The sequence below is a fragment of the Motacilla alba genome, chromosome 2, assembly GCF_015832195.1.
Source record: "Motacilla alba alba isolate MOTALB_02 chromosome 2, Motacilla_alba_V1.0_pri, whole genome shotgun sequence".
Lineage (NCBI taxonomy): Eukaryota > Metazoa > Chordata > Aves > Passeriformes > Motacillidae > Motacilla > Motacilla alba.
The window spans coordinates 7,323,540-7,336,726 of NC_052017.1; the positions used below are offsets into that span (position 1 = coordinate 7,323,540).

Genomic DNA, 13,187 nt, shown 5'->3' on the forward strand with positions numbered 1-13,187 from the left:
ACAAAAATGGGGTATGGAGACACTGTTTAATTCCCATACCTTTTTATTCTGTGCCATGTCTGGTAAGCTGAGTTGCCAGAGACACCACACTCACCCACATTTCATCAGGCAGAAGTCATAATTCAGAGCCAGGTGGCATGAGTGAAAGGTATAATACACATTTTTCAATTAACAGTGTTAACAAGCTTGTTAGAAGAATTTTTCTTTCCTGTGTTTAGGAGTGTAATATTTAAGGTCAAAATTAGAAATAAATCAAAAAGAAGCAAGAAACAGAACTTGCAAGAGTAGCAAGTATGGAAACTACAAAATTACTATTGATTATTATAATTACAAAATTATAAATCCCTATCGTGCCTCCTCTGAGGCCAACAAAACATCTTGCACCTGATTTATTTCATACCATTTATTTCTTGGATTATCTTTTGTCCCTTGCTTCATATTTACACCAGTGTAACTAAGTCCAGAGCTCAGTCTCCACGGCCCAGTGTCACCTGCTTCTGCAAGGAACCTCTAAATCCAGTATTTGGAATGTATCTATTTCATATAACACACCTGGGATTTATTAGCATTGCACAAAAGTGGCAGCTCTGTGTTGAAAAAAAGAGGCCAACCATGACTATCTCACTGCTGATACTTCAAAGATTTTGGTCCAGGATATATTAGTTTTATTAAATAATACCTGTACTTCACAAGTGATGTCTATATTGTCCTTCAGCCATACAGACACAGTTATTAAAAAAAGAAAAAAGAAGTTGTGCTTGATGAGTTGTTTTAAGAAGCTATTATATTATTGTAATATGACCACTGTGCTGGCAGGCTTTTGGCAGGTTTCAAATAAACATGCCAGGAATAATTTTGTTGACAGCATCTTGGGTTGGAGCACATCCAGCCTTCATCCATAACATGTCAACACAGTGATTCTTTCACAGGCAGGAAAATATGTCACCTTGGATCTGTATTTTAGAGTCTTAAAATACTGTAGATGTCTAGATTAATGGCTCCAAAATCAACTTCACAGGTGGCTAGTGAGGTTTTTCAATCACAAATGAATATGTAAGTGATAGCATTTGCAGTTTTTAATATGCAGCATCAATGAAGTGTGCTTATGTAAAAACCTGTGGAAACATCTGGTTTACTTTCCAAGTCCAAAATCAATTTAGTTTTCATGTAATAGGAAGAAAGAGGTGAAAAACAAGCAGCAGAGGGAAAGAAGGAGAAAACCAGGCTGAAGGGCTTTGGCTTGCTTGCAGAGGTCAGGAGGATGTGTGTTTCCTGTGAGGCAGAGAGGAGGTGGTTCCTCCTGATGAGTGACTTCAATGTTTTCTTTCATGTTCTTTTCATCAGAGCAGAAACCACATGTGCTTGGTTTATTTCCCTTTGCTCAGATATGCTCAGATTTCAGTGTGAACCCCAAATTTGGTATCTTTAGGATTAATACAAAGGCATCTGCTTGCTGGTTGGTTTGGATCTCCATGTTTATCTCTGCAAGCTGGCTCTTTCAGGAACAGACAAATTCCAGCTCTGAGCTCTGTGCTGGAAGTCCACCCTTTGAGCTGCCTCTTCAAGAGCATCATTTGTGTGCTTGAATCAGTGCCTGCCCAGGGCTGGATTAAACACCTTCCTGGCTTCAGTCCCAAGTGCAGAGGCTCCCCTGAGCAGTGATGCCTGCTGGTGAGAAATCCCAGTGAAGGATGGGGGTTTGCTGCCAAGGGCAGAGGGTATCACAGGCTGGTGGGGCTGTAATCCCCTGGAGGTAAAAGATGGTCACAGTGACACAGCAGCATCCCTCTGGAATTAACAGAAATACAGAGAGGAATAATCTGAGGTGGCTGTCATGAATATGGTGTGATGTGTGTGCAGTTTTGCTGTAAGTGATTCTATCAAAGGAGACTTCAAATGACTGAGAACAGAAGAGCAGCTTTCCAAACCTGTGCTGAATAAAGCTGTTTGTCTTTCTTTGAAAAGTCATTTATCTCTCCTTGTTTTTTACCAGGGAAAATTTCCTGACAGAAGCTTGAAAAGAAAGTGAAAATGTTCTTTTGTATTTCTTTGCAGTGTATTAAACCCCAATATTTTGCTTATGAATAGTTTTCCTCCTCTTGATACACTAGAAAATCATTGTGGTTTTTTTTGGTTGAGATTTTGCTCAAATATTGATTGAATGCCTGGAGAATTAATGGGATTGACTTGATAATGGATTCAGTGCAAGTACAGCTGTCCTGAGCACTCAAGTATGTGTGTGTATTTCTATCACACTGGGACTCATGGATGGGAAAATCACACTTAATGCAAGGTGTTATTAAGCTCTTGAACTACATCTGCGTTTGTAGATGTTACTCAAGTACATGAGCTAATTTCTTCTTCATTTTTAAAACTTCTGACCATTTGTGGTGACAGTGTTAGATTATTTTCAGGACTGTGACTGTTGCCATCAGTTCTGTAACACTGTCAGTGTTTTACCTCTGTCCCAGGACACTCTGAGGGCTTGGCTGGGTTTCTCACCTGCTTCTCCACAGTTCTCCCATTTCTCTCTAGATCTCCCTGTACCCTGATGTAAAAGAAAGAATATTTCTCCATCTGCTGAGAAGCTCTGCATTATTTCCCTGGCTTATTTATAAATTTCCTTCCCTTGGAAAGCCACAGACTGTCTTTTGTGCCTTTTTGCATCACCTGAAAACTGGAGACCATAACAGTGTCCTAAAAATGGTGTTAGGAGACTAAACTGATTAACATTTGTATTCATATTTAGGGTAAAGAATCTGTGGGAATGGAAGAATTTATTCTGCTTGCTTGTTGCCAAAATTACATTTCTCAAAGCTCCTGACCTACTTTTCAATTTTTTCTCCAGTAATGATAGTAACTATAAATTTGTTCCTTCTAATTATTTTTCATTTCATATAGAAAGCCAAGTACAAACAAGGGGAAGACAAGGAAGGGAGGCTGTTCTCACCGCTACCCCTCTTTGCCAGAAGGAATAGAAGCCTCATGTCTTTTCCTGAATTAGAATAATTTATGGAATGCATCAGGTGTTTAATGCCTCAAACTTGGCTTTCCATTACAGATTTATAGCTTTTGTTGTGGCTAGATCCCCAAACACATAGAAAGTGATTCTAGATATTATCATTTTCTGTAAAATGAATTCTAAGGAAAGTTTAAAAAAATATTTCCCAGTATTTTCTGAAAACAAAACTGTGAGGTTTGCCTGACTTCTCTCTTCCAGTCTTGTTGCTGTGTATAAGAAACAGAAGTAAAGCAAACTCTGAATAACAGAGGAACTTAGTCTACTAGAAAGCTTTTTGTTTTCATAAAAAATTTAAAATGGAAAGAAAATAGTCCTTTAAAGAAGTACCAGCAGCTCTGTTTTAGACACACCATCCCTCATAATAAAGGAAATGAGGCAAAAAAACCCGAAATAGATGAGTTTCACAAGGAGGAGGAGCATCCAGAGTTGTTCTGGCTATGACCAGATCCCTTGAGTGAATTCAGCCTCCCGGAAAAGCAGAGTGCACTAATATTTCATACAGCTCCTGTGGGTGCTTCAATGCATGCATGAAACCACATATAGTGCAAAATGCTAAGAGGAATCCAGCAAAACACATGAAAGCGGAATAAATTTTTAAGATCTTGAGAATGCGAACACAGCACTTCATAAAAGCCTCAGTCCTGAGAGCAGGGCTGCTGTGTACATCATAGGCAGAACATATGGTGCAACCACAGTGCAGTCAGAGCTAATCAGTGAGTGGTGATGGAGCCTTTATGCTGAAGTTTTAAGGACGTGATTAAATTTAATGTATATGCTAGACAAGAAGCCTGTCTTCAGTTCCTCAGACCTACCAACCTAGGAGTGCACGCAGTATGCCCTGAGGAGATGTCATGTTTTCTGGGAAGGGAGGAAAGTTCACCAGGGGGATATCCTTATTGATTTTTATCTCTATGCATGCCCCTGTGAATTATTTATCTTCCTGTATGCTTCTCTGACATCTTATTATGAATGTCTCTTGAAGGTTACTGTAAAGCTCCTCGTTCCCAGACTTAATGAGGGCTGGTAGGAAGTCGGTGTTGATGAGTGAGTTTGGATGAGTGCTGGGATGGGGGCTGGTGCCCGAGTGCCAGGAGGTAATGGGGAGTGTGGGTCTCACTGCTGAGCCACCTGTGGGTGCATTGCATTTATTTGATGTATAATTATTTGGGATGAATTCAATTAATGCCACCATGAATGATAACAGCCTGAACTGCGTTTGGCTCGAGGGCGTCACCCACCATGGTCACAGGGTGTAGTTCTGCAGACATACATTGCTGTCTGGATTCTGGGCTTGTTTCCTTGTCTAAGTGCCCTTTTCTAAATGTTCATCTTCTTTTGATGTTTCTAGGAGCTGGTGGGGAGTAATCCTCCTCAAAGAAACTGGAAAGGAATTGCAATTGCCTTACTTGTTATTCTCGTTATCTGCTCGCTGATTGTCACCTCTGTCATACTCCTGACACCAGGTATTTATAACCTTTAACTCACTCCCAGTCTGGTTTTCTTCTGTAATTTTACACTTCCAAGAGTAAAGGGATTGCAAACTAACAGCAAAGTCGACATCAAAGGAATCCTCCTTCCTCACTTTATCCAGTGTGATGCTGAGTTCAAGGCTATTCTTAGGGAGATTGTTTTAGAGTTTTACTTTTCAGTTCAGAACTCAGGGCTGCTGACCAGAGGGCACAAGCCTGGAACTTGATTGCCTTAACATGGATGGGGAATGTCATTTTAGACGTGCAGGGTAGGAGAGGAACCCGCATGGGGCAGTCAGTGAGGGCACAGGAACTCCTGAAATTCATGTCCACATGGAGCAGTAGTTGCCTGTTGAATGTCATATCCTGGACCATTGGAAATGACATTAGATGCCACTATTAGATGCCACCTTTAGGTGCCCTGGCACCTAAATCCCATCCCATTCAGTTGGGTTGATTTTTGGTTCAGGCCACAGTGTTTACAAAGCAATTTCAGATAATGATATACCAGATTGTACTTATCCACAGCAAATAATTAGTAACTTCCCAATAAGGAATTCTTTTAGTTAATCCCCTTACCAAGTTTCAGCAAAGTTCTGTGCATGTAACCTCTGTAAATTACTTCTCTTACAGTTGCTGCTGACATTGTAAGCTTGAATTTTAATGTGGTGTCATTATGATTATTGATTATTATGCATTTATACAGCCCTGAAAATTTCCATGCCTACTTAGGGAGTAGAGATAAAGTGCTTTTGCAGCACTGTCAAGATTGTGAGCTGAATATGAAAAGACAAACAAAATGAGAGACAAGACATAGAAAAAAAGAATGCAGTGTCAGAAAGGGTGAGGAGCTGCAAAACCCAGGGGGAGGCAAAGGTCCCTTGCTTAGGGATGTAGAGGAGAAGAACAGGGACTCCTTCTTGGATGAATACATGGGAGTGGTAGCATCCAGGGAACAGCACGAGAGAGAACACAGAGCTGAGGAGCAGAATGGAGGCAAGAGAGAAATGAAACCTCAGGAAGTGAAAGAGCACAGGGTAGTGAAGTGGAAAAATGAGACAGAAGTTTTGGGGCAAAAATTTCCAGCTCGTTACATGCAAAATACATGCAGTCCAGCAGGCCTAGGCCATCTTCCCAGACAAAATTCTTATCCCACAGTCCTGCTGTGTGAGGAACTGGAGACAGGGACAACCCAAGAAATACAGCAGTGCATTGAGTTAATTTGAAAATTAGTGAAGCAATCAGTACATTATTTTTCAGTTAGTTAATGTCATGCCATATTGAGTTTATTTCATATTATCCTGAAGTTTTCAATGCAAATTTAAGTTCCATGTGGTCATGCCGGAATAATTATTTAATTAAATTAATTTTACAAAGATCGCTTATTAAATTAATTTTGCTGGTGTTCAGATTCAGCATCTTTGGACAGTGCTGTTTGTCTCTGAGATGTTTTAGGGCATGGTGTGTGGACTACACTCACATCAGGCACAACTTCTTAGGCACAAAATGTTGCCTGCAGTTTTACAGAAGCATAGACTTTTCAAAGATGCCCAGAAAAGCCTGGATTATAAAGTCCATACCTGTGAGCCCCAACAAGTTCTCTTGAAGCTAAAGCACTGCGTGGGTGGGACTGTGGGTGTCACTTCCATCGAAATCCAAAATCCTTAAATCCACTGGCTTCCCTCGATCAACAATATGGGAATCCCTTGATCAATCCCTGCCATGATATGAAATCAGGTTTGATAAGCAGGACTCTGCCCTCATGAGGCTTTGCTGGCTGTGACCAAAGACTGAATTCTCTTTTATGCGTTTTTTAATACCTCCCAGAAAAATCTTCTCCATAACTTTTCCAGGCACTGAAACATCACTAATAGGCCTGTAGTTTCCAGGGACCTCCTTCTTCTTCTTCTCCTTCTTGAAATATTCACATTCAGTTATAAAAAAAATTCAGAAATGTATTTATTTATATATGTAGTTTATATACATACACAAGACATTCTCCCTTTGGGATTGTGTGCACACACATGCACACATATAAATCACAGAATTTTTATTATGTACCCAGCAACACCTCCAGATAACAGTGTTGAAAGGATCTCTGTGCTTAAAATTTAGGAAGATGCAAAGTCATTTTCTTTGCTGGAATTTCCATTCATGTTTTTTGAGATCTCTAGTTACCTGATGTGCTGGAAGCTGGGCTTGGGTTGTTTTTTTCCCCTGTTGGTGTTTCAGAATTGTGTCTTATATGCACATACAAAATCTCTGAGCTCAGTACTGCTTCTGTTTTTATTATGGATCCAAAGTGGTGGAAGTTTACATTTAATTATGCTAGAATTATATATATATATATATATATATATATATATATATAGTGGAAATTTACATTTAATTACACTATAGGACACCACACCTACACCATTGCCTATGCTGAGCTTCTCCAGTTTCATGGTGTGAGTCCTGCCATTTCACCCACCTTTGAAAAATGTTAAACTATTTATACAAATGATAACAGTGCTGTCCTGAGGCTTTCCTAACTGGCAGCTCCTCACTTGTCACAGCATGTGGCACCTGTGCAGTTCCCATTCCATTGTTTGTGTATTTATATGAAGACATGCAGAACTTTCCAGAAGTCTGCCCATGCCCATACACACAGAGCAAACCTGAAAAGAGGACCCAGCCCTACAGAAATTTTGAGTAAAATAAGGCCTTTCCAAATTCCATTAGATATTGTGCTTAGGAAGAGGCTGATTTCTCATACATCTGTTCCTGATATTTAAAGCTTTCTGGAGATATACATCACATTTGCTCCTTTCAAATCTGACCTTTTAGTCAAAAAAAAAAAAAAAAAAAAAAAGAAAGTACACCCTAATCCATATTAAAATTTTTGAAAAATCCATAAGAACTATTTCTCAGAAGTGTTACTGAGCTAGTCATTGCATAGCATTAATTCACAGCATGCTGTCTGACAGTCAAAGGCACTGCCTAGAAAGCTTTGCAGCTCTTGTGATACTCAGAGCAAGGCACTATCCTTTGACCAGCTGTGCAGGAAAGCAATTTGTTAACCACAGTTATATATGAGTGTGTATTTTACACCATTACTAACAGGTGGGATTTTGCAGAGGGGAGAAAGGCTGCCTGTTTGCCTTGTCTGGCTGTGGCAGCAGCTCTCTGGCCACAGAGAGCAGCAGGCACAACTTTCCCAGGCATCGTCCTGGGAAAGGCTGTGAGAAGATCAGAGAAAAGAATGAGAAACAATTCTTATTTCTACTTGCTGCACCTGTTGTTGTGAACATGTGGAATGTGTTATGGAGATTTGTTGGCCAAAGGGTGGTTTCTTAACTGGCCAATGGTGATGGTGTTTGGATTGGATGGACCAATTAGGTCTACCTGTATCATGACTGTCTGTAAGGGTGATGGGTTTCTTAATAACTATAAGATAATAAAGTGATTGATCATCCTTCTGGAATGATGGAGCCAATGCTAATTATCGTCCAGCTGGGGGCCTGCAATGACATCTGGCCACTGCCTTTTGGGTACAGAGAGGTCATCTGGGGGGAAAAGAGGGGTTGGGTCTGCCCAGGGATCAAGCAGGTATGCTGAGGTGGGGATGGAGCTCCTGGTGTGCTGGCCACAGAGAGATGGAGGCACTGTCCCTCTCATGCAATGCACAACAGGCCAGGAGGTGTGTGAGGAGAGCATCAAACACAAGCCTGTGGCTGAGCACCAGGGGTGATGGAAAGAAAGGTGGGGCCCAAATGTGGCTGCAGCCTTCTGACCTATCAAGAAGCCTCTGAGTGTGGCTGGAGTTGAGAAGAAGTTTGAAAGAGAAGAAGCAAAACAGACAGTGAGGTCAGCTCCTTGCTCCTTTTTGTTGGAGCTTTCTGGATTTGTGGAGATCTTTGTTCTGGAGAGCTGTGGGATGTCGGTTCAGCCCAGGCTTGTTTGGGTGCAAGGATGAAGAGCAGGCAGATGAACCCAAACACAGGGCTCCTGCCATGCCTCTAACATTGAATCCAAACCAATATGGACACTGTGTCTGCTTGGTTCTCTCAGCACGTAGCTGTGGAGTTTGGATGCTGGGTTTGTCACTTGGCACTCAGATCTCAGGTCCCTGTGCCACTTGCCTGGCTGCCACACTGCCATCTGGATCTGCTGGGCTGGGGGATGTGAATGTAAAACAAAAACGGTGGCACATGCTTAGTCCTGTCCTTCCATGAGCCCAAAGAGGTCTCCAGGTCCCTGCAGTTGGGTGTGGACAACACAACCTTTCCACCAGCTGGTTGAGACACCCTGAGGCACACTTAGAATCTGCTGCTCAGGACAGAGTGGGGTGCCTGAGATCCCACAATTGCATTTCTTCCTCCATAAATGTCTCCATTAGGGCTAGAGGAATGGAGCAGATGTTCTTAATAAGCCCTCTGACCTATCTGTCTGTTAGAGGAGACGCCGGTAAATCTTTTTTTTTTTTTTTTCCTATTACTGAATTCATTGATGGATTTATTATTTTGTTTATTTGTTTTCTCCCCAGTGGCTGAGATGAATGTAGTCCATGGTCCAGCAGAGGACCTCTTGCAGCTCTTGCAGCCCAAGGCAGGGGACAGGAAGGGAATTTTATCTCATCCCTTAGAGAGGCTCCTAAGGTGCAAAGTCCAGGTGCTGCCTCCCTCTCTTGCTTCCGTCCCTCACGAGGGGCTGAGTGCTGAGGAGGAGCAGAGATGGTGCAGCTCCCAGACTGGCTGTCCCCAACCTGCACAAAAAGGAGGAATAGGAAGGGCTTCCCACCCTGCTTCTTCCCAAATCTCCAGCACAGAGGTTTGATAGTGCCTGTCCTTCTGCCCTCATGGGGGTAGGAGGGTGCCTGTGTTCCTCCAGAGGGCATTTGGGAAGCATCTCCTGGGACAGGCACAAACCTAAGCCTGTGTGTGGGCTCCTGCCCCACCTGACCTCTCTGGGTATCGAGTTCTGGGGATTCTCACCACAGTGAAATAAATTTAAATGATTTCCTGGGGTCCCTGTCACGTATATTTTCCATTTTAATAAATAAAATTATGCAGAATAACTTGGCATAATGCTGTCACACAGAGGGATTTGGCTGAGGACTTGTATTAATGGGTTCTGGAATTTGGAAACCACAGTGAACAGTGTGGTGGAAGTCTCAGCCAGACTAGGGAAAAAATATGAACATTGAAGAATATAATTTAATTTGGTAAAAGTGAAAGTTTGTTCTGAAACACCTTTTAGTGGAACAAAACACTGTTCACAGGTATTTTTCTGTCATCTCAGGTAGCTCAAGGGCTTCAATTTAGTGCAGCAAAGCAAATTTTTTTTTCCACAAATAAGTGCCTTCAGGGTCTGCTTCCACTTCTCTAATCATAAGTGTTCAGTGTAAGTTTAGCACTAAACAATATTAAAGATATCTAAGGCTGCCAATAAACCTCAGGCATGAGGATACTCTCACGAGGAAAGATGCTGGAACACACATTTCTGCTGTGGAATGGAGGCTCTCAGAATGTGCCTCCTCTTTTCTTTAAAAGAGCAAATGTATTTACAGCTGACTGAAAGGTTTCCATGAAAATATTATTTCAGCAAAAAATGTAATGTTGACAACAAATTATTCATAGAGGGTGACTGCTTGTCAAAACAAAAAAAAAAATATTTCAGTTGATGGGAGAAAAGGAAAGAGGGAACATATTATCAAAATTGTTGGGTTTTCAAATTTGTTAGTTTTTCTCTAAAACTTTCAGCTTTGATATTACCATGTTTACAAATGAAACTCTATATCCTTTCACTAAGAATTAAAATAAGTATGGGCAAGCTATGCAACACCTAAAGATTAAGGGTTATGTCTCATAGACTTCAAAAATACTTCTGAAATCAAATGTCTGATTCCCATGGAATATCTTTTGTGAATTTCTGAAGTAATCTGTATGAGCCCTGATAAGTTTAAACACCTTTCCAACTGGTTTAATGTTAATTTTTTTATGGAAATAAAAATATAAGCTATAAAAACGGGCTATTTTAAATATTTTTTTAAATTGTAGCTCATAATTTCAGAAATATTTTAGGGTTTAGCCTTCAAATAGTAAAGATTATATATCATTATGACATCTATAGGTGTGTTTGCATGACTTAGATTCTTTTTTGATCGTGTTATGTCTGAAAATGTGTGTTTTGGACCATTTCTTGTTCTTTTTGTAGCTGTTAAGTCCAGGCATACTTAGGAAGGAGGATTCTGTTAGTGAGCCATTGGGTGCTCCTTTAATAACCCTGACAGTGGGAAGGGATTTGTGTGTGACCCAAAGCTTAATGTGGGCTGTATCCAAATGAGGTATGTCATGTCACTATTCACAATTTCTGTGCTTTCAGATACTTTTCATGGCTGAATTAATGGTAGTTTATTTTTGAATATTTTACAGTGGAAGATAACAGCTTGTCTCAGAAGAAGAAGATAACAGTGGAAGATCTCTTCAGTGATGATTTTAAGATTCATGACCCAGAGGCTAAATGGATAACTGGTGAGTTTTGAGCACTTTGTAGTATCTTTGCTTTGCTTCCTTGCTCCCTGGCCATTGTTTTTTTTGGCATCCTTCTTAATTCCTCCAATTCTTTCTGCTGCTCCTGAAACTAAAGGATCAAGGACTGTTTGGGGTTGGAAGGGACCTCTGGAGATCTTGTCCAACTCCTAGCTCCAGCAGTGAGAGCTGTTTGCCCAGAATTCAAATTCCTCAAATTCCCTTTTCAACCTTCAAATTCCTGTTCCAGTTTCCCTCCTGGTAAACATACAAACACCACAGTTCTAACTTTTTATCTAGGGCTGCCCAGTGGGCTCATAGGAAGGCATGGAAACAACAGCCTTTTTCTCCAAGAGCAACCAAAACTTAGTAAGTGATGTAACGCATGGTTGGAAGGAGTGGTTGGAGCACCCTCTGTGATTATTTAACATAAACAAAACTGGAGGTTTATTCCCTATCAAATCTGTTGGTTTTTTTCCTGGCAGATAGGCAAACAGTGCTCCAGCAGCAGCTGGGCTGGGTCTTGCACACAAGCCATGTGCTCTTTTTATCCTCTGCTGCCTTACATTTTCCCACCAAGGGAAAACCAAATAATACTTGAATTAATGCCTGTTGGATTTCCTGGAGTGGAGCTACTTTTGGGGATGTAGATTCCAGCTCTCCCTGGAAATTGCTGCAGTCAGAACAAGCTTTGTTGAGAATAAAACGATTTGTGGTGTGCTGCTCATGTGAGTTCTAGTCCAGCTCTTGTTATCACGGAAGTTATTAGCTTTTCTTTTGAATTTAATGGGGAACTGGATCAAGTCCTTCCTCTGTTTAGCTTTCCTTGTTGGCTGTGCCCATTGGGAACAATTTTAATACCTGTAATGAAAAGAGAGAGTATTAAAGGGTAGTGCTTAATTAACACATCCCCCAGCTGCAAGTTCTGCCACCCACTCAAGCAGAGGGCGAAGCTGTTGCAGACAATAAACACCCTCACAAACACACCTGCGGAGTGCAGGAGCTCTTTTCCAGCCTGTGCTCTCCGTGGGAGTGGTGCTCCCCACAACCACTTGCTGGGAATGGTGATAACGGAAATATGAGCTGCACTGCAGTTCAGGGGGTTTTGTCTAGAATCCTTTTCCTTTTAGCACAGATATCCTGATGGCCCTAATGAAGGAAAAGGTGTTTTACTGAGACCTTGACTGCTATTTTCTTTATTTGCTAGAGTATAGCAAATAGAGCATAGTGGAGGGAATGGTAATGAATTGACTAAACTTTTGCAGGAACAGAGAATGAAGTATTGTCATAGAACTGGCATAATATCCCCCCACTGATGAGGGCATCAGGCTTGTTTTCCACAGCTGCAGTCTGCTGTGAAAAAAACAGCATTTCCCTTGCTTTTTCACTTTTGGTCAAAAACTTTTATTAAGATTAAGATTCTGATTTTGAGTGGTTTAAAATCCACCTCTGCCCTCTCATGTACCTTTAATGACTCCATTGTTTCTTCTGAAATTACTAAAAATATTGTTTCTGTAAGAGAGAAAATATTATGAAAATACAAATATTATGAAAACATACACAGAAATTTTAGAATTACTTACTCTAGTCTTTTGATATGAACAAACACTGACACTGATTTTAATACATCTAAAGGAATTTTATGAAGCCAATAGATACCTTTCAGATTTACCCAAGGGTGACTTTGCATTCAAGGACAAGATGCTCATCTACAATGTCATTCATCCAAGGACCCAGAGCCATTTCACAACATTAATTGCTTTTCTGTACTATAGTTGGATTTTTCATAGCTTTCTCTAGCTGGCTAAGTGGTGAAATTGTGATTAAGATGAAAGACCAGTAGCCAGAGTCCTAAGCCCATGTTGTTATTGGCCTCTTATTTTTCAGTATGCAAATGAAAGACTCCAAAAATGCCAAAGCCAAACTAATTAACTTAGTATAACAAGATTTCTGGAATGCCCTAGCAAAAGAAAAAAGTGCATATTTTTAAAATAGCATATTAAAATTGGATGACTGCTTACAAACCTAACTGATGCGTTGTGGGCATCCACACAGTTAAAATAGAAATATATAAATATAAAATAAATGGGTAGCTGTCGTGTGTCATTCTTCCCCTTCCTCTCCGGTTAATTATACAGTAAAATATCACAGTCATTCAGAGTTCTGCAAAATTCAGTCCTCCTG

The 13,187-nt window shown here is 40.7% G+C and overlaps 1 protein-coding gene across 6 annotated transcripts in view; it reads left to right on the forward strand.

Annotated features, from left to right (window-relative positions):
• Positions 1-13,187, forward strand: part of DPP6 (dipeptidyl peptidase like 6) — a 542,989-nt gene that overhangs the window by 370,625 nt on the left and 159,177 nt on the right. For all 6 annotated transcript variants that reach the window (XM_038127465.1, XM_038127466.1, XM_038127462.1 and 3 more), the window contains exons 2-3: positions 4,371-4,485; positions 10,908-11,006. In XM_038127465.1, coding sequence (XP_037983393.1) covers positions 4,371-4,485; positions 10,908-11,006 — 214 coding nt within the window. The remainder of the gene's footprint in view (positions 1-4,370; positions 4,486-10,907; positions 11,007-13,187) is intronic.